This window comes from Grampus griseus (assembly GCF_964374135.1).
Source record: "Grampus griseus genome assembly, chromosome: 11".
Taxonomy (NCBI): Eukaryota; Metazoa; Chordata; class Mammalia; order Artiodactyla; family Delphinidae; genus Grampus; species Grampus griseus.
This window is the reverse complement of record NC_139005.1, coordinates 41,663,819-41,685,899: the sequence shown is the minus strand read 5'-3', so window position 1 is coordinate 41,685,899 and position 22,081 is coordinate 41,663,819. Positions and strand designations below refer to the sequence as shown.

General features: G+C 46.1%; 1 protein-coding gene across 3 annotated transcripts in view; it reads right to left on the bottom strand.

The window, feature by feature from the left end:
- Nucleotides 1-76: 76 nt before the first annotated feature.
- SCN8A (sodium voltage-gated channel alpha subunit 8) overlaps nt 77-22,081 on the bottom strand; it is a gene marked incomplete at both ends in the record, with an annotated part of 112,112 nt that continues 90,107 nt past the window's right edge. For 2 of the 3 annotated variants that reach the window (XM_082666544.1, XM_082666545.1), the window contains 7 exons: nt 77-1,224; nt 4,483-4,753; nt 7,793-7,897; nt 8,876-9,013; nt 9,524-9,577; nt 11,368-11,652; nt 17,645-17,767. In XM_082666544.1, the coding sequence (XP_082522670.1) occupies nt 77-1,224; nt 4,483-4,753; nt 7,793-7,897; nt 8,876-9,013; nt 9,524-9,577; nt 11,368-11,652; nt 17,645-17,767 (2,124 nt within the window). The remainder of the gene's footprint in view (nt 1,225-4,482; nt 4,754-7,792; nt 7,898-8,875; nt 9,014-9,523; nt 9,578-11,367; nt 11,653-17,644; nt 17,768-22,081) is intronic. The other variant, XM_082666546.1, reaches the window with a different exon arrangement.

Sequence of the window (22,081 nt, the reverse complement as noted above, 5' to 3'; positions counted from 1 at the left end):
TAATATTCAGGAAGTTTGTAAACAATCTTTCACTTGCGAGTTTTAAATCTGTACAGTGTTTAGTTTTTGCTTCCCTCTAACACTTGGATTCTCTGACCTCTTTTTGTCTTCTGGCTCTTTCCCTTCTTCCTTCCTCTGCCCGTTGCTGTTTCTCCTTCTCGGGTTTAGTTACACTGTCATAGGATGGGAGGGAGGCTGTAGACGGGGTGCTCTCTTTCTTCTCCCGGTGGGCGCCTCCATTCTCCAGCTTATTGGAAGTTGTCTTTTTGCAAACGAAGCCCCGCCTTGCTAAATGTCCCCGGTAGGCGCGCTGCAGGACCACCGCTGACACCTCTTCCTGCTTGCGCCGCAGCGTGGTCGTGATTGGCTCGTAAGACATTTTGGAAGGATTGGATGCCACGAACCTCTCCTCCATCTGCTGCCGGAGGATGTCCAACTCTCCGCTATCTCCCAGGACCCGCTTGGTGAAGGCAAAAAGGATGTCCAAGCAGTGGATGCGATCCCCGCTGACCATTGGCAGATCCATGGCGATGAGCTCGATGGTGTTGGGCTTGGGCACCCGCAGAGGATGCTCCAAGGCGTCTGCAAAGTCTGCCAGCTTACTGTACTCGATGAACTGGGTGGCATCGGGGTCGAACTTCTCCCAGATCTCGTAGAAGGTCTCAAAGTCATCCTCACTCAGAGGGTCTGCACTTTCCTCCGTGGCTACGCTGAAGTTCTCCAAGATGATGGCAATGTACATGTTCACCACGATCAGGAAGGAGATGATGATGTAGCTCACAAAGAAGAAGATGCCCACCGAGGGGTTCCCGCAGTCTCCTTTAAAGCCACTCCCTGGGTGTTCCTTATCCAGACTGCAGTCGGGGGGGCGGTTTAGGATGGGCAGCAGCAGGCCATCCCAGCCGGCCGAGGTTGTGATCTGAAATAGGCAGATCATGCTGTTGCCAAACGTCTCAAAGTTGAACATGTCATCAATGCCAGCCTCGTGCTTTACATACGCAAAATTGGACATCCCAAAGATGGAGAAGATGAACATGACCAGGAAGAGCAGAAGGCCGATGTTGAACAGAGCAGGCAAGGACATCATTAAGGCAAAGAGCAGGGTACGAATCCCCTTGGCGCCTTTGATCAGACGCAAGATGCGCCCAATACGGGCCAATCGGATGACTCGGAATAGGGTTGGGGAAACAAAGTATTTCTCAATTATGTCAGCCAGGAACATTCCTAAGAAGAGGAACAGAAGATGTGTTACTGAGCCCGGAGATGCCCTTTCTCTTTACGTATGTCGCCTGGCACTATGGAACCCTTAACTTCAAAGGACTTTATAGAATGAGTGCCTTGCTATTCAATCTGAACCCTCACAATAAAAAACTTTCTCAAAAGAAAATCGCATGTCTCAAACATATAGAGAAGCCGAGAAAACAAGAAAATGGACACCTAGGTACCTGACACCCAGATACAGAACTTCCTTCCACTCATCACCCCCAGAAGCGACCACTATCCTGCAGATGACATGTCTCACCCCAGTGTCTTCATAATTTTGCTATGTACGAACCCATAAACAATATATAGGTAGCAGCCTACTCTGTTTAAGGAATTATACCGTATCTCTCTTTCTAGATCTCTAACTTGCTTTTGAGACGTAGCATTATGTTTGTGAGATTGATCTCTGGTGTTAAATTCGTTTTTTTTTTTTCAGATTTGTCCGTGCATAACTTTCTGAGGTGTTATGGCTTCTTCTCCAAAATGCTATCAAATTACCACATCCACAAACAGTGAATGAGAAGTCCTGGCTCCGCCCCGTAACTTCACTACCCAATGGCTGTGAAGCCTTAGTCCGCTAATGCCGCTAATTCTCAGGGCATCTTCTTCCTGGCTCTGAAAAGATATTTTTGGTTCTCATTGCCCCATGTTCCTACCTTACCAAACTAGCCTACAAACTAAAGGGACCTCTCGAGAGTAGTTTTCAACTCAAGAGCTTCTAGATTTTTGTGTTTAAAGCCATCCATCAAAACCCAGTATCACCAGGTAAAAATGTCCAGACGTTAATAGGATATAAAAGTAGAGGGTGGGGCTTCCCTGGTGGCACAGTGGTTGAGGAGAGTCCACCTGCCGATGCAGGGGACGCGGGTTCGTGTCCCGGTCCGGGAGGATCCCGCATGCCGCGGAGCGGCTGGGCCCGTGAGCCATGGCCGCTGGGCCTGCGCGTCCGGAGCCTGTGCTCCGCAACGGGAGAGGCCACAGCAGTGAGAGGCCCGGGTACCGCAAAAAAAACAAAAACAAAAGTAGAGGGTGAAACACGCACATCAGAGGGCCTTTTTCTGTTTACATTCATCCAGGGGTCCACTTCCATCAGACCACTTGCCTTTAAAACTAAAGAGCGATAACGGGAGCCCAGTGAGGGGCCGCAGAAGGAAGAGGAGATGAAAAGGTTGGGAGATGACAGCTGAAGGCATGGCAGTGACACCACGTGCTCTTCCTTCAGGGTCTTCTCTTGCTGTCGAGGCCCCCACAAGACAGTGTGAGCACATCTTCATTTAAATAAAGAAATATCTTCCAACCGTAAGGATTCATAAATATTGGGGTAGTGAACTGCAGGTTTTAACGTTTTAAGCTATGAATCTTAACTTTCAGCTTTCAAGAAAATCTCTGCCTCAGCCAGGACTCAAGATGATTTCTCAGCTCTCCTCTTTTTACTTCTCAATTAAGTCGTAACCAGTGACCACAAGAAGTCAGGTAATGTACGTAATACTTGCATTCCGTACATGGTGGGCAACTAAGGCTTCAGAGAGGAGATGATGCCTCAGTAAGGTTCTGTAGGATGAATGTGTATTTGTGCCCAGAGAAAAGGGGAGAGAGATGGGCAGACAGCAATCCAGGCAGTGGGATCAACATTTAAGGGGTCCTCCAGGAGGTTCCAGGGAGAGTTTTACCCAAACTCCTCTTAAATTAAAAAGATTTTTTCCTAGCTTTTGTTTCTGAACAGATTAATGACATTTAAAAAAATCCCAATTATCAGAAGAAACTCTTCTTCCTCCTTATTTTCAAGTACCATCTGAGAATAGGGGGCATGGTTTCGTCTGTGGGTTTTCCATCCCACTTAGTGATGGGTGGGCAGAAAAAGTTTAAGAAACGTGGACAAGGGTAGCATGGTCCAAAGTGTGTTTTGTGGGAGGTTAGGAGTGCGGAGCTGAGGCCGGGGGCTGGGCTTGCTCGCTTACCAGTTGCATGTCTCAGTAACTGCTCTGTGCCTTTGTTCTTCATGGTACTTACAGGGCTGTTGTGAGGGTTACATGCATTAAAACATGTCAAGCACTTAGAATGGTGACCAGCACATAGTATGTTCCATTAAACTCTTAGAAACATTATTATTACTTGAAAACAGGGTGTTGTGATTGAGTAAAGGTGGGACGATGTATTAAACGGAATTCTTTACTCCAAGACTTTCAAGAGCCTCCTGTAGGCTAATGTGCCTTGTGACCCTCCAAAGGGAAATTCAATGTATTGTACAGTGTTGCCCAAAGTAGTTTCATCATGGGATTCTTTTCTTGGGGAGAAATGTATGAGATCAGTCAACACATTTTTGGACACGCTGCTCTGGAGGACAGAACTAGAAAGTGGGAGCGCAGCTGCCTTCTCGTGGCCGTGGTCACCACCTTGCTAAACCAGCTCTGGAGCTGGTTCCCTGGGTCTCGGGCACTCCACCCCTGCTAGCGTAAGTCAGTCAAACCCACCTGGAACCAAGGTAGTGTTTCACCATTCGAGATGCCTTTTAGGAAGGCAAGGAAATTTGGGGGAGGGCGATCAATAGGACAGCATTTCCACTGCCTGCCAGGACATGAGCCCTTCCAGGCCCTTAGGCTGAAGCAAATGCCACACAGTCGCTGTTAAAAACCAGCTTGAGTTCTGCCTCTGCCACCTCCTAACTGAGTGACCCTGAACATCTTCACAGCAAAGATAGTAACATACCTTGCTTCCTGGGCTGTCATAAGGATCAAATGAGACAACACAAGTGAAGAAACTCTCCAACTACTTGGCACCATAAAATCTTAGTAAATGAGCATTGCCATCAGCAGAAGTGCTGCCACCACCAGAACGTTCCTCATTGATGTCCAACTTAACAATCTCTTACCAGGCCTTTTTCCACTTTATACTGCTACTGTAGCCAGATTTTAAAATATATTTCTTTTACCTTACCTCTTAGAATGTAAACTCTTTGAAAGCAAGAACCAAATCTAATCTTTTCCCCCTCTTCAGCCACAAAATTTACAACCCGAGACTACTATGAAGACTCATAGAAACTTGCTGACCCATATCAGGGATTTGGGGCGGGCCCACAAGTTGACTTGGGGGCCGCCCGCCCTGGGCGTAACCTGAGAGTAACCCGCCCACCCTTCAGCCCTGTGTCATTCGTTGCACTCCCCGGAATCCCATCCTCAGGGCCAGTCAGGTCCCTTTCCCGTCCTCGCCTGCCCCACTCACCCACAATGGAGAGGATGACCACCACGAAGTCGAAGATGTTCCAGCCAATGGTGAAGTAGTAGTGCCTCAAGGCAAACATTTTGAGCACACACTCACAGGTGAAGAAGATGACAAAGACCAGGTTAATCCAGTAGAGAATGTTCTCCATCTGCTTGCTCTGAGTATCTGTCTCCACCATCATTGTCACCATGTTAAGGCAGATGAGCATCATGATAACAATGTCAAAGGCTTGTTGAGTGACAAAATCAAAGACGATACCTTGGATTTTGTTCTGGGTGGGGAGGGAGGGAGGAAGACAGAAGAGGCTTCATGAAAACCTTCCCCAGCAGACTGTGGGAGCTGCCACCCTGTTTTCTTTGCTGGAATACTGGCCAGCTCTCTGCTGCTGCTCTATCAGGGTATCAGGAGCATGGCTAAAGACCAAGGTCAACATTCCCTCACCAAGAGTTTTCTAAAACTGCCACTCTTCTCTTTGTGGCTGTGCCATCACACGTTTCTGGGTGTCTTCCCACCTCTCCAGCTGCTCCTTCTTAGTCTCATTTGCTGGCCATTTCTTCTCTTAATCTCTTCTTCCTGCCTTGGAGAGCTCATCTACCATCTATTCCTACTGCTCACATATTATCTAGGTACTTCAGTTTCCCAAGTGTTTTCTTCTCCAGCCTGTATCTTTCCTCTGAACTCCTGGGTTGCTTGTTTGATATCGCTCCTGGATGACGCATAAGCATCTAAAAGCTCAGCAAGTCCAAAGCAAGTCCTCTGCCCCTCTCCCAACTCGCTCTTCTCTCACCGCAATTATTTATCCAGTCTCTAAGCCAGAAATCTGAGGGTCATTCCCGCTCACCCCTCTCCCTCATCCCCCATCGAATCCACTGCAGGTCCTGTGGAGTCTTCCTTGAATTCAGCCACTTCATTCCATTTCTGTGACCCTCCTCTAACTAAGCCACCAGCATCTTCCCTTTTGGACTTCTAGAAGGGTCTCCCGACTGGTCTTCCTGCTTCCTCTCTTGCCCTCATCCAATGCAGTCTCCACAAAGCAGCAAGTGTGATTATTTAAAAACATAAATGGTTCACATCACTCTCCTACTTAAAATCTCTCACTAGCTTCTCACTGGACTTGCAACAAAACGCCTATGGTTGACTGACTTAAAAATGCCTTTCAGGGCTTCCCTGGTGGCGCAGTGGTTGAGAGTCCGCCTGCCGATGCAGGGGATGCGGGTTCGTGCCCCGGTCCGGGAAGATCCCACATGCCGCGGAGCAGCTGGGCCCGCGAGCCATGGCCGCTGAGCCTGCGCGTCCGGAGCTGTGCTCCGCAGCGGGAGAGGCCACGGCAGTGACCTGGCCGCACAAATGTTTCCTGCTTTTAGGGCCTCATTTGCTTTCCCAGGATTCCTTTCCCCAGCCTTCTGCCTCCTTCTCAAACACTCAAATAGACCCGCCGTAACGAGGCTTCTCCCACGACTCTGTTAAAGGAGACCCCCCAGCCCAGGCCTCCATTATATTCTGTCATGGCCCTTCAGTTGATTTTTTTCTCACAACACTCTGCATTTTATTTATTTATTTATTTATTTGATGTGGACCATTTTAAAAGTCTTTATTGAATTTGTTACAACACTGCTCCTGTTTTTTTTTTTTTACGTTTCTGGTTTTTTGGCAGCGAGGCACGTGGGATCTTAGCTCCCCGACCAGGGATTGAACCCGCACCCCCTGCATTGAAAGGCAAAGTCTTAACCACTGGACCGCCAGGGAAGTCCTTGCATTTTTATCATAACTGTTCTCTTACTTATTTATTATCTATATCCCCACTACACTGTAAGCTCCATGATTGCGTTGTCTAAATTTGTTCATCACTTTTTGCCTAGTGCCTGGTACACAGTAGGAGATCTGTAACTATTTGCGGAATAAGTCTTTATTAATGCTTCCTACCACACTGAGCGTTTATATTTTAGTGTGGAAGAAAATACGCTCAGGTTCCCACGTGCAAAGTACTGAACAGAACTTTAGAAATGGCAATCCCCTTGCATTCCCTCTGATCGCATTTCTGTCACAAAGTGGAAACTACCATCAAGGAAATATAAAAAATGTTCTCTTTCTTAAGATCTCCCTGATTTTTTAGATACCTAGGCACTTGAGCTCATGCTTATTTTCAGGATTACTTAACCTGGTGGGTTTCAAACTGTTCCGCAAAGCCCTAGGGTTTCCTCTCCCTCAGAAGTTGGTGAGGGGGGTATGCCAGGAACAGGGTGTGTGGGGTTAAGTCAGGAAGATGCTCTGGGACTCCCACTCTTGATTCAAAGAAAGTAGCTTCACTTTCATTTTTATAAATTAGGTTGCCAGGTAAGCTTTTAAGAGTTCCGCTGTGTTGTTGTTTTAAATAAAAAGTTACTCTGTTTATTTATGGCCACGCCGCACGGCTTGTGGGATCTTAGTTCCCCAACCATGGATCGAACCCGGGCCCCCGGCAGTGGTAGCACGGAGTCCTAACCAATGGACCGCCAGGGAATTCCCTAAAAAGTTACTTTAAATAAAAGTTACAGAAGAAGGAACTTTGAGTGTGGCTTTTGGGGGTCATGTCCCACTCGGCGGGCTGTATGGCTTCCGGAGCACAGCGTCTCCTCTGAAGCAAGAGAACCATCACCAACACAGGGTCAAGCAGAATCCCAGTCCCCAAGTCTGTTTTACAAAAGGCTCAGTTCAAGGGAGGAAATCAGGCCACAGACTCTCCTAGCTTCACCCTCTCCTGCTCCCACAGATAACCGGGAAGAGGCATTAGCTTAGCTTTCAGGCACACCCTTGCAAAGACTGACTTGTTAAGCAGAGGGCTGAGAAAATAATGACCAAATCCAATCTTGTACTGGTAGGAAAGAGATCAGCTTTCATTTCACTTTCCTTTGTTCATTTTTAGTGGGTCTCTTAAAACATCTCTCTACCAGGGTCACAGCCAATGTGGTCAACATGCCGATTCTCTGCTGCTGCCCAAGGACGCCTCAGAGGAAAGGTCAGGTGCAAATGCAAAAGCCACCCCATACCTTAACTCCTGTTCTTCTGCCGTCTTCCTCAGATCCCTGCTTGCGGGATCTCAGTTCCCCGACCGGGGATTGAACCTGGGCCCTCGGCAGTGAAAGCACAGAGTCCTAACCACTGGATGGCCAGCGAATTCCCTTCCTCTGATCTTTTGGATGGGACAGCGAGGAGAGGATTGGAGGGCCCAGGCCGCCCATCATTTGCCCCTTTCCTCCCTCTGCAGTAACTCTAGCCGTGTCTTTTTCCACACGGGGCCTCACTCTGCCCTGGGCCCACACAATGCACTCACCAGGGGGCGGGGGATGGGTTTCTGTGGTTTCTTTGAGCCCAGCTTTTTCATGGCATTGTAGTACTTCTTCTGTTCTTCGGTCATGAAGATGTCTTGACCTCCAAAGTAAAGGAGGGAAAGAGAGAACGTGCAATTACAACTGGCTTTCACATGCTACAAGTTTGGACCTAAGGTGCAACCCTGAGAACCGAGGGGGCTTTACCCCCTTTACTTTCCAGAGGTCAGTTTAGCTAATGGTCGTCCCAGAGGGAGGTAGACCTGGGACAACTAATCTACCTCAAAGAGATACCTTTGTTCTCAGCTTGGGATTTCTGAGACCTGCTAGGGGCTAGGAAGGAAAGAAGGAAGGACCTGGAGTAACAGACCTCCAGGGAAGGATAAACTTGAGAGCCATGACTCTAAACACATCTTCGTAAATTTTGGGGGGCCAGCTTTCCTGACACAATTCTCAAAAAAGCATTTTAAAATGAAAGAATTTTCAAGTCCTGGCTAATGGCCCATTTATTTCCGACAATATTAAAAATTTAGAAATCTTGGTGGGAGCAAACAACTTGGGAAGTTCCTTGGAGTTTGTTGGGACAGGCTCGATTTATAAAATGAATGACGAGGGTAATCTTATTTGCTTTGGACAAGTAAAGGAGGTGAGCTTTCCAAGGTTGATCTCTCAAATCCCAATGTGCTGGTGGTACCAGGGATTAACACGGATAATGACAGGTCGAGACAATGTCTACTTCTCACTAAAGCTATTCATCTGCTGCTTTCCTTTTCAGCTGTCACTAGACCCTCTCTGACCCTACCTCCCTCTGGTGGGAGGCCAAACCTAGTAAAAAGCCTCCGGAATTGCTAGTAAATTTGGTACCAGTAAATTGCTAGTTTGGTCTAGTAAATGTGGTAAACCACACACTGCAAAATCCGGCAGAACACAACGGGCTGGTTGGGACTAATGTACAGTGGGGCCAGTGCCACAGCGAGGTGATGACGTGGTTTTAGAGAAAGAGAGGCATTTCTCTCTAGAGAGACGGACAGAAGTGCCTCTCATCTGGGATGACCTCCGGCTGCTGGCAACGTGGGGAGGAGACCTATCTTTTTCTTTTGTTGATTGAAGTTATCAATGATGACACCGATGAACAGGTTCAGGGTGAAGAAGGAGCCGAAGATGATGAAGATGACGAAGTAGATGTACATGTAGATGTTGTCCTCATACTTAGGCTGCTCATCAGGCTGTCAAGGGACAGGAGAAAGAAGAAGAGAGTCAGCTCCTAGCTTGGGGGTCAGGTGGGGGATTCCGACATGCCAAGGCCGTCAGCCCCGCTGACCGCTTGAGCTGCTGAGCCAGCTGGGGTAGGGGAGCCCGAGGTTCTCTCTGCCTGTCTCCTTCTCCACGCTGGCAGGTCCTGCCCTGAGAAGGCATGTTATGCCTTCCATGACGTGTGTGGAGAATATGCAAATCGTGAGGCGAGGGGGAGGGGAGGGCTGTCTGCTAGGAGCCACGCTTATTTCAGATCAGCACTGAAGAGCAGACAGCTCCATTAGGGCCAGGTGAAAACCAGGAGCCTAGCCACCTGGAGCCGCTGTAGGAGAGTGGTGACTCACTGCGGGGGAAAGTGACCTACAATCAGTGAGACAGGCAAAAAACGTTCTAACCTGCCCTCTCTTTCTTGACGAGCTCCACCATGCTGCTTGCTTTCTAACCAGTTAATAAGGTCGTGGTTTCACCAGGTATAACCTTACCTTTCGGGAATCTACAGCTGCATACATGATGTCCATCCAGCCTTTGAAGGTTGCCTGGCAAACAGAGTCAGTCATTAGACTGTGCCTGTTAGGGGGTGGGTGGGAGTCTGGGCAGAGGGTCCCAAAGGCAGGCTTAGGTTCAGCGAGGACACAAGTCAGGGAGTTTGGGTGCAGCCTCACGTGGACACAGAATTTTCTGTTTGTTAATACAGGTCCCAAGGGAGCTTTGTCTAAGCCCTGAATATAACATCAAAGATTGGCAGAGAAACACGTTGACAGTGGTAACTGGATCAATACTTTTACAAAAGGTCTTTAAAATGGGTCTGAGAAGGTCGCCTGAAGCTAGGGCAAACTCATATTTATGAGTGGCAGGAATCTACCGAGTTTACTTAGAACTTACCCCCTCCATGAAGGAGTCATATTTTAAAAAGATGTTAAACAAGCAATGGGGGGGGGGTCTGAAAATTAATAGTTGCATTAAAAAAAAACAAGGTCAGAACTTTCCCCCTACTAAGATACACATGTTTAGCCTATGGTAGTGGCAACAGTGGCTTCGTCCTAGGCAGCCCCTTCCCAATTCTCCCACTATACCTAACCTGATTTTGGAAACTAATACGGGTAACCAGTTTAACAGTCTCCATGTCTTCCTTTCATTCTATGTTTTATTTACTCAACCAGATTCTCAGTTTTTTCAGGGACTGGGCAGTTCTTTATTCATCTGATGGCTCTGGTACTGCCCAAGCACAGTGCCTTGCATGTGGTGGGGACTCAATACAGTGTTTGGCTGGCTGACGTGCACTGGTTTCCTGGAGCTGCTCCAATTTAGGTTCAATCTGGGGGTCCAATTTCTGGAACTGGGAGAGAAGAGCTAAAGAGCTCTGGAGTGGGATAAACCACTGCTCATCCCATTCATTCCTACAAGCTAACGGTAAGTGCTTACTATACGCAAGGCCGAGTTGAGAGCTCCACCTGCATTTTCACATTTACTACTCCCAACAACTCTACAACATAGGGACAGTTGTAATAGTAACAAAGAAACATAATAGCAAATACCATTAATTAAGCACTGCTATGTGCCAGGCATTGTGCTAAGAAATGTTAATAAATTATCATGAATCCTCTTAACTACCGTGCAAGGTATTATTACTCAAATTTAACAGATGAAGAAATAGACTCGGAGAGGTTTAGTAATTCGTCCAAGGTTACATATCCAATAAATACCAGTGTGGCTCAAACCTACATGTTTGAGTCCAAAGACTAGGAGCTTTCATTGTACTCTACCGTCTTGTCAGACTCTCCAAAAAATCAAGCAAAGAGGAAGAGAAAACTAGACACGATGGAATGCTTCATTGTTTACTGTGATACGTTAACTTGAGACCTTTCTCTGGGGTTGAGCTGACATGAGTAGCGGCATCACAGCACCGTCACATTGTCATATGTAGTTAACTCTAGTGTAGCTGTTATGTAGGATTGTTCTGCTCCATCAATTTTTTTTTTTTTTTTTTTGGTCTATGCACTTACCTACTCTATTTTTTCTTTCTCTTTAACTACATACTCCGTCATGGAGAGAGATGGTGATCTCTCTGCAACTTTATTATGCTGCAGGAATCCTTATTTGTAGATAAGCAGAACTCTGCTTCTGAGCACAGTGACAGATTCCCTTCGCTGAGGTTTTGGAGATGTCAGAGTACTCAGGCAAGGTGTCTCCCTGGAACTGGTGTGGGAAATGACATTGTCCCCTGACCTATTAACAGCGATCCCGATTCTGGACGCAGGGTTGAGAAGGAACCAAATGAGATTTCTGCTAGCCTTCTGGATTTCATAGGACGGAGAACAATCCTTACCACTTGAAGAAGCGCCAGATATCCTGCCCCGACGTTGTCAAAGTTGATCTTCACGTTCTTCCATCTGATTTCTGTATTGTTCCCCTCCATGAGCTTTTCACACTCAGTTTTATTGTTGACATCTTCAATTTCAAATCGGATTTCAGAAGACTCATTAAAGCAGTAGTGGTACTTTCCGGCAAACAGGTTAACGCCCATGATGCTGAAAATCAGCCAGAAGATGAGACACACCAGCAGCACATTCATGATGGAGGGGATGGCGCCCACCAAGGCATTCACCACCACCTGCGTTGGAAGGGGGAGGTTGCTGAGTGTCGGGAAGAAGTAGAGGCACGCACACTCTTTTGATTTCCAGGAGGGGAATGACACTTTGTGGCTTGTTCTGACTATGGAAACATTATGTTCCCTTTGGAATTGGGGTAACCAAACAGATCCATACGCAGGACCGAAATTTTGTATATCTATGAAATATATTTTGAGGAATTCTAAAAATTACATATTTCATTGAACACAAATTCCCCTGCCCAAGTTGACCTAGGTCTCTCTCCTAGGCATCAACCTGGGACCGAAAAACTTATTTCATTGTCTAGTGTCCCTTCTCATCAACTCATAAAATATGCCCCCCATGGGAAAATCTGAGTGATTTCAAGCTCACTAGTTGCCTTTCGACAGACATTCCCCCTCTGCAAAGCAAGGTGAGGTTGTTCAAAATCACAGAGAACTCCCCTGTGGGGTTAGCAGTGAATCGCTCAACGGTACATAAAGTCTCTTTTATGACTGTGCAAGGCCAGTTAGCTTATTTCAGGCAAGAGCTGAGCATGCATTTTTTGCAGGCTCAAGAAAAAAAAAAAAAAGCTATATTCCCTCTACCAAACAGTATAAAATAAAATCTGAATGGTGGTGTTTTTCATGCAAGATTCATTATTCTTCTTCAGGCTTTTTTTTTTTTCCCTGACTTTGCATGCTTCTAGATCTGAGTTGCCCTCTGCTTGGCTAATATGCTGGTGTCTCTCTGCTCAATCTGGGGTTCGACTCAACTCTTCACAATGTATTATTAGAAAAAGGAATAATTTGGGTTTTTGGGGAGAATTTTGGGTTAGATCACTGGTCTTGAAACCCCCAAACTGGCATATTGTTAAAAATCACTGACTACAGTAAGCTTGGGAGTGGAAAAAAGCCAAGGGAAAGGAGCTCCCTCAGGAATTAAAGTTTCTGTGTTTTTAACTTTGATTTTGCTTCACACTATAGATGAGAATAGCTAGACAACACTTCCACTGCGGCAGCAGTTTTCACTAGAAGAGTTCAAAGTGCTTTACAAAAATAGCATTTCAGGTGGTGGGGCAGAAAACAAAGCTGGTGTTCATTTCTTCCCTGATTCTCACTGGCTGTTGTCTTAAGCAGGACTGCTAAGGCCCAGAAAGGTGACCCTAAAATGGGAAGCATGTTTCTTCCTTTTTCTAGTATCCTAGGAGGATAAGTGGAGTTAAAATAAAGACCCTGGATATAAACAAAGTCTTCTAATGTTTTGTTAGAAGGAGGTGACAAGCATCACCACCTTCCTCCATCGCTTTTCAGTGCAGGGAAGAGAGAGGACACGCTGCCAACCGGCACAGCATGGAAACGGCCAAAAGGGCCGTGCTGTAGAAGGAACACCAGGGGGCAGCTCTGGGCTCTAATTTGAGCCCGACTTGGGACCAGGTTTTCCTTATCTTCTGTTTTGGCCTTAGATTGTAATGTCACTCATTGGAACACGTGGCTGGGAAGAGCTGTCTGTTCTGTCCTATATAGAAAAGGCAACGATATTCTGCTAAGGAGTCACTCTCCTTAGATTAAAAGAGCAGTTTTGTGTTTCTCCAATTCATGTATGAAGGCCTTTAGATTGAGAGGTAGTTATTTCCTAATGCTTAGACCAAGAAATCTCTTCTAGATGTAATAGCTCTGTCATTGGTATAAAATAATTATACTTCCATTGTTCATTACTTTGAGCAAGGAAAGCCAGAACACCTGAAATCTGGGAACTCCCCAACGTTACTGTGGAGAATGATATTCATATTATTAATTTATGTTACCAAATTGGTCAGGTGATCAGATATGAATTTTATTTCCTCTTTCTACAGTTGCCTACCCTTTGATGGGAGTACTTCAAGGCAATGACATGTGCAAAAGAATAGGCAAAAGGAAGATGACCCGCAAATGGAATGATCTGTTTCTCACAAGTTAAGGGAGTAGGTTATGTAAAGTTTCAAAAGCTCAAGTCTATGTGACAGCATTTTGCAGCAGCGCTCAGGTGCGAGGGCGTGACCTTCTATTAGACCATCACAAGTGTGCGATACAGAAGTTGGCTCCCAAAGATTTGAAGCCTAGAAATCTTGCTTTTTATATCAATTCAGAGTATACCTCCTCTAGGAATTCTTCTGACTACCTTCACCTAGTCTAACCTGTCCTACATAGCGTCTGTGTGTTACAGTTAAATATGGGGTAATATTTCCAGCAGGGAAGAATACTTAGCTAATTGACTAAGAAATCTCTTTGCACTTTTAAACTCATAGATATGCTCAAAGGAATCAGTACACAAAAGCATTTACTGGGCCTCGTTCTCTGATATATATGACATAAAAATCCTATAAAATCCAATGTACTTGTGAGATGCAAATGTACTTTCACTTATAATGAAATGTACTTTCATTATAACCAAAAGAAAAACTTCTTAGCTTCATTTCATGAATAAAACAGTAAACAGCTGATGAACTTTACTAATAATTCTTCCTTGTTGTGAACATTAGCTAATATTCTCAGCAACCAAAGAGCAAGAAACCATGCTTTCTTATTTTGAACTCTTACACTATAGACATATATATAAATGATAATTTAAGTTTCCATGGACAGTTACATAATAAAGTGGATCTCCCCTTCTGCTCCCTAATAACTCGTTATTCTGTGTCACCTTTAATTATGAAATTCATTATTGTTAAAAGTTAGGTATAGAAATATCACTCAAAGCTAGCAACCTATGAAGTTACTTTTTGCAATGGAAGTTTGTATTTAGCAGTTGATAGAAATCTCATTTGATGAAAAAATTCCAATGGGTACTAATTCTTTCAGCATTTTTGTCTTCTCTCTAATGCCTAGAACGTTATTGCTCATTAAATACTATAAAATCTGTCAAATAGCTTTCAATATCTGGCAGAGGGAACATGGCTTTAATGGACAACTATATACTGACAATCAACAAAAATGCATGCATGTTTCACAGCGTTACTATTCTGTACCCTCAAAAGTTTAACGGCACAGCAAAATCCTTAAATGAAGATTACTATGGAGGAGAGAAAAGCAAAGAACTACATTCAGCATTCCTTTGCCGACAGCATGAGTGTTTCAGTGTTCTGGTCTTTGGTTTGAGGAAGAGACTGAAGCCAGTGTCCCAGGACAGGCTAGGGCCTTATGTTCCCTCTCGAGCGAAGGTCTGAACCTCTCACCAGAGCAGCACAGTGACAGTTGAGCCCATCTGCATTGATGGTATTCAGTTCATAAAGATGTCTTGTTTAAAATTTTCTAAGGGGATAATCTCTTAGATTATGCAAGTGTTGGCACACACAAGGACCCAAACCAAGAAATGAAAAACACGACCCTGCAGAAGAGTAACGTTCAAGTAAAACCTAGGTCCCTAATTCTGTTTATTATTGGGGCAAATTCACTCCTCCCTTCTTGCAGTTATTCTTGCACAGAAGGGCTGGGGAACTGCAGGAAAGGAATGGGTCCTGAGTTTTCACCTCCGGCCCAACCAGAAGTGGCCGTGCTGTCGCTGACTGGAGCCAACCAAAGGAGGTGACATCCTTTACCATAGTTTTCCTCACTGAATGTTTACTGTTTGAAAGCCCGGCTTTGGGTTCAAACTTGTTCCTGCCCTTATTATCTCATTTGAGAAAACCTTTACTAATGCTTTTCAAATAAAAGTGTCTGCTCTTCTGGTCACCCATTCCAGACCTCTGGGCTCAACTACTTGAAAGTTGACAAGTAAAAGTGTTGAGGGAATGGAAATTGCGAGTCCCGGAAAGGTGAGGAAAGGAGGAGGAGCTAAAGGGAAGAGGTGTGGCCACCAGAAGCACTCCTGTGTTCAGACAATACACGTAATTTCCTCGTGAGCCAACTGGCGGCAGCTGGTCAGGGAGGACTGCCTCTGCCACAGGTTGGGACTGGCAGTAATGGGCACCCAGATGGAGAAGGTCGGTAGGGCATCTTCTTTTGGGCTTTCTTTGGGTATTACCAGTCTCCTTTTAGGAGCTCCAGGACCCCTCCTGGGGCATGTGGAGGATCACAGGCTACTGAGTTTAGGTACAATCTTGCAATTATTATCTTTAGCTTTCAGTCACCAAAACGGATTATCAACTTTATAACAAAACTAGTAGGACTTATTCAAAAATTTTAACTAATGCTTTCTGAAAAAAGTGGGAAGGTGGGCTTCCCTGGTGGCGCAGTGGTTGAGAGTCCGCCTGCCGATGCAGGGGACACGGGTTCGTGCCCCGGTCCGGGAAGATCCCACATGCCGCGGAGCAGCTGGGCCCGTGAGCCATGGCCGCTGAGCCTGCGCGTCCGGAGCCTGTGCTCCGCAACGGGAGAGGCCGCGGCAGTGAGAGGCCCACGTACGGACCAAAAAAAAAAAAGTGGGAAGGTGGGAGAGGAGGGAAGAGCATTTAAATCCCGTTTTCAGTGACACCACGGCCCCCTAAAACACTGAGCCCTCTGCAACATACTTTCCCCTTACATTTAGCCCGAGCATAACAATGACCTGATTGCACACATTCTGAAACCTCTCTTACCTGTGGGAGAAAGACTTAGAATCCCAAGTTTTGTTTCTTAAATTAAAATAAATTTATGCTGCTGTGGAACTGACCTTCCTGCAGATGGTTTCAGGTGGGTTGCATAAAGCTTATATTTAGTAAACCAAACTGTGACTGTGCTACAGGAGAAATGCACATTTCTTGCAGAAAGCATTTGTCTGGATAAACTAGAATAATAAAATTCCCAAGTCCCAGTGAAATTTTCGTCTTCCTGTACAGATGTGGGTGGCTTCACGAAACAGTGGCCAGGAACCCACAGATGAGGACTGAATGAAGCAGCACTGTCCTGGTACCTCGTTTCTCTGAGCAGTCTTGCTTCACGTGAACTACCACAACAGTTTAATTTTTATTCCTACATTCTGATATCTGCACGTTTAAAAACGTATCCTCTGGTTTGCTCTCCTGCATGTATCCAACATCTGAATTAAAATGAGTTTTCTTGGTCTCGTTAAGTATAACAGACCTCTCTGATTACCATAGGACAACCATTACCACCAAAAGCCAGTGGTCCATTTGATTTTACGGACTTGTCTGTGTGTGTGTGCGCACGCTCACGCACGCACGTGTGCACACAATTTTTTTAAACCAAGAGAGACAGCAAAAAGGCACCAAAAGAGGGAGCCTTATTTCTATAGTTGGCAGGGTGACAGCACCTTGCACTGTTTGGATTTGGGTGGAGCTGTCGCCAAAGAAGGAATAGCAGGTGTTGAGAAATTTCAGGAGAACTAGCTGATAGTCACCTAGCATCGTACCCGGTTGTTATTTTGACAGTGTTAGGACAGGGGACCATATAGCGTGGGCAGAGGGGTGGGGGGTGAGGAGGAAAGCTTTGCTATCAGACAGAGGCTGCCAGTCCTTACGGGACTGGGCTGAGAACAACAAGGTGCAATAAGAGGAATCAGAACAGAAAGAAAAGCATTTCTTTTCCCAGGGCCATGCCAAATTCTGCTCCGTCCCCAGTTCCAGGCCTGCCATCCCGTCTTCAAGCCCCTTCTCGGCCGCTTTCTCAGTGACTCCAAGGCCGCAGTCCTCACCTGGCTGACGCCCCTACCCTGCACTCTCCCTGCCTGCGGCCTCTGCTTTTCAGTGGGTCTGTGGGTGACAATTCCCCTTCTTTGCACCTGGTGATTCTCCCTATTAAATCAACAGCCCAGAAAGCCGCCCCGAAGTGCTACAGATAAGCCAGGCCAGATGAGAAGAGCCAATGTTAACATGTTCTGCGATGGCATGTTGTCGGGGGTGGGGCCGGTATTAATGTGATGAGGCAGCTAAACGCGACTGCCCTTGGGGCAGGTGCGGGGGACAAAGAGTGGAGGGTCAAGTCAGCAGCTGCATCCAGAGTGCGTGTGTGAATGACCTTTCCACCACGTGATCAGTTCTAGCATGCTTAGACGGTTTCCACTGGCATGCAGAAGGATCAGCTGCTCTTAGTATCTTACCCTCATCCCTTCAAATCGTGATAAGGCTCTTAAGGGTCTCAAAGCTCTTAGGGTCCTAAGGGACTTTATGGCACCTAGTTCCGAGTAGCCCAGGGCATTAGCTATAAGGCTGACTAAAGAGACCTACACGGAAACAGAAGAGAAAAACAAAAACAAAAAAAGGAAACAAAAGAAAAAAAAAAAAAAGAAAACAGAGGTTCCAGAGTGTTAGAATAAAGCCCCTAGCACTGATTATACAGACTGGGCCCCACCCCCCCCAGGAAGAGGAAGTGGGTAACACCAGCTGCCTACTTCAACTTGGACTCAAACGACCTGGAAGGAAAGGTGGTTGAGAGGCAGAAGAAAAAACACAAAGGGAAGAGAACGCGGAGAGAGGGCAGTAGAACAGACATACAAGTTGGCAAAGGGAAGAGGCTGGAGGGAGAGGGAGAATGAGGAAGTTCCATTGGAAGGAGAGGAGCCTGAACAGATGACAAAAACCTTACCCTCGCCCTTTATAGTCTCTGCAGGTCCCCGAAGTTCCCATTAAATTAAGCCAGACAAATTTAATGGTACCTATGGAAAAGAATACAGATAAATACACACACTCCACACAGGCTGCCCCCTCCTCAGCTCATTCACCATGGACTTCCAACAGGGACAAGCTCTCTTACTCCTGGTTGACAAGAAACCATTTGAGAATTGGATGCGTTACTACATCAACAAGGAAACGTATTCAGTAAGTACCACAGCTGACTTTGCAGTTCCCAACAAGAAAAGGACCAAAAGAAGAAACTTCTTGATGGAGGTTTGGCTCCATGGGAACTCACTTAAGTGATTCTCTCACTTTTAACCGCAACAATCCTTCCATCTTTTAACTATAACCATGACTCCTTCACGGCCACGAGAGCTTGGGTGGGTCTGGACAACTGAATCCATATTTTTCCCTTATAATCCCCATTCTTTCTCTCCAGAACAGCCCCAAAAGAACTGGCCTCAGGTCTGTCCTTTCCAGGACAATCTTCTATTACTCTCATCATCAGAATAACAGCTGGAAGGGTTCTTGGAATAATTCTTTATTTATAGATGAGGAAAATTGAGACCCATATACAAGAATTTGCCCGGTGTCACACTGGCAGTTCTGGAGCCAGGATTAAAGGCTCAGATGCCTGATTCCCAGGCCAGAGCTCTTTCTCCCATGGATAAGTCACCTCCCTCACTGGAAGGCTGGATGACAAAATCTCAATAGAGGATTACGGTATCTGAACAATTTGGGGTTGAATATGTTGCCATGCTGGGGAGAAGCAGTCTGGTCTCTGGGCCCAGAGTTACGGTCAAATTCTTTCCTGCTCTTCCACTGGCAAACTCACCTTATTCTGCCAGAGGTCTCAGAACAGTTACCACGCCGACCCTTAACTATACCTAAGGCTGCCTGGGCCTAACCGGAGAGAGATATGTAGCTCTTCAGGGGGCACCAGACCTGAAATACCTTTAGTTAGAATGTTTGGGCTCCTGGCTTTCTTAGAGCAGTCTTTCCTTTATATTGCACCACAAATTCTGGGATCGGTTAAGATGTTTCCATCAACAATTCTTAAATTCCCTCTACTGGGAAGTGGTGATTACAGATCGGCTTGGCCTGAACTGGCATTTTAAAGCAACAATCCATAACTTAGTTTCATTTGTTGCTTTTTATCTCTAGCTGAGGGATTTACTTCTTTGATTCTGTATCTCTGAACTGTAAAAAAAAAAAAAAAAAAAAAAGTTGCTTTAAAGGAAGATATTTATAATTAAGCAGCAGGGGTAGAAGTAGCAGGTCAATGACCCTGGTGAGGGTCACGGATGAGCAGGCTCAAAGGTTTCAGTTTTTCAAAGGGTTGTGAACCTTCAACTATGCCTGTCCTCGTAACCCATTAGTGCAGGTCTCTCCTCTACAGTCCTGGGCTGTATCTGAAGCAAATCTGGAATGAAATGCTGCCCTATTAGGCCACTCATGCTCTTTGAAGGGTAGATGGCTCAGAGGTCAATTTCTGTTCAAAACAAGCGCCTCCAAATCCTTATCTAGAACACAGTAGTACCAACCAACCATCTTCCCTCCATCCATCATTAACAGGAAGACTCTCCATGGAGGTGTCTTTTGCCTACTATTGCCAAGTGCAGCCAACTCTTAACCCCAAAGAATCTATAGGTACATCTGAAGGTAGGTTACCTCAACCAAATACATGAGTTCAAAATACCTGAGTCAACTTCATCCTGTGAAACTATGCCAGGTAAAGACTGCAAAAAACTAAGTTTCACACAAGACAAGACAACCCAAGCTCTTCTCGGGGCGGGGGGCGGTGCGTAATTTGTCTGATAATAAATAGGCCTGCCTAAAGTGGGGGGAAGGGTGGAGGAGGTACAGAGGCCAATTCAGAGTCTGGCTCTAAATGGTGCTGAGAGAGAGTCTGCCGCTCAACTCATCAACCTGGCCAAGATCACCCAAGACAGGACCAGCAAGCATCCTATCTGGGTTATTCCTAAACAGTTAGGGGCAATTTTATAATCTGCCGAGTCTCCATGTTAAACTCTCACTGGACATAATCAGAACATTGTTTAGAATTAAGGAAAGAATCAAACCTGAAAGAAAAAAAAAAAGGAGTTGAGGGCAAGTCAAAATCCAGGTATCTGTGGCTTCAGGCACTGAAAAAAAGGGAGAGACACTGGGTGGCTTTTTCAAAATGATGTGAACATTTTTAAATGGAGAATGGTTTCAGTAGTCTGAATTCAGGATGAGGTGAATGGTCTCCGCAAGTTCCCATCCCTGGAACCGATATGCTGGCTAATCTCCGGATCTGATGTGGTAAATTTCCCTGGGAAAAGATGACAAAATTCTTTTCCAGGACAAGATCTCCAGTGCAGCCAGGGACCTGGGCAAAAGAAAATGGTGTCTCTGTTTGGGAATTCGCCTGGCTTACAAACACAGCGAGTTAACCTTGGAAGCTGTCTAGATCATCCCCATGATCCTAAAGAGTGCTCTGAGCAGCTGTAAAGGGCAACAAGGAAGAATGAAAATCCATTAGGGAAACAAACATGGTGATGAATAACAGATTCAGATATCAAGCCACCGGTGGATGAAACGGGAGGAAGAGAGTCTCAGAGACGCTCCAAAATGAGGACCTAAAATTTACACCTGCTGGATGTTCTAAAATGCCAAAGGCACTAGACACTTTGTCCAAAAGGACAGCAAAAACTGACAGTTCCCCATGTCCAGGTGTCAGTCTAAGCCTTATTCTCCGCCCACAACTCAAAAGTGGCCAACAGTGCAGCCACGGCATGGACTGGGGCTCCCCCCGCCCCCAGCACACTCTGCTTCACACTGGTTATTTGTGTACGTGTCCCATCTTTTCAGTCCTTTGAGAGAAGTGACCTCGTCTTCTGCTCTCTGTATCCCCCCACGATACCTGGCAGGAGGCTTTGTGTTGCGGATGCTCCGTAGACATGAGACATGAAGGATAGATGCACTGCTCTGTCCCAGAGAAAACAGAAGGAAGGTCCTGGGAAAGCCCTGTTCCTGGGATGCGGGATTTCCACAGCCTGGAATCAGGTCAGAGTGGCCCTGCAAGCCAGTGTGAGCTTCCCAGGGGCTGGGACTCTGCCTGCCTGTCCCGTGACTCCCTATGGCTTCTGGGACAATTCCACACGGAGAATGGTGTTTCATTTATGTCTGTCTACTAGTCACTGGTCCAGAGGTATTCTCAGGAGCCAGTGTCAGGTCTCATGGCAATGTAAGAATCCAGCAACTCCCCAAAGCTAGGGGGATTTAAGGGTTATTGTCAGTTGGCTACATGCCTTTCTCATGTTTTTTGTTTCCCTGCCACCTAGTATAAAAAGTACTAAAGATATTTGCTAAATAAATAAATGGTGACATGCAGAATCGTTAATGCTTCTAGCAGCTTATTTGGGTACCAGAGGAATGTGGGATACCTGATTGATACTCACAAATTCTGGGGTTGCGCACCCCAGAGAGAAGAGGAATAGAGTAGTAGAGGTCAGGGTGAACAGGAGGCAGGTCATGGTAGGGAAGATCTGTTTCTGAATCACAGCTTTCCTAGGGCTGTTGGAAGTGTGGTAGTGGATGTATCTATCCGAGTTCTTGGAAGGTCCAGAAGATGAGGGGCTTCTAGGATGCCCACGGGTGTCCCACCTGATTCTAAGTGGTCCTGAGGAGTTACAGTGAAATGAAGACTCCAGAGCACTTCCCCTGTTCTGTAGAAAGCAAGTTGGCCCAGTGTCACTTTAGTACTCTGGGCCTTATCCCAAGCCCATTCCTTAGCTCCTAGAACTCAAGCTTTCCATCTGTGGGAGGTAGAGTCCCTTCCATCCAAGGTTGCTGAAACCTCTGGCTAGGAGGCTCTCTTGCTGGCAACTCTGGGGCGATAGCTCTCCGGTTCACTCGGACGGCAGACAGTGACCCCCTCA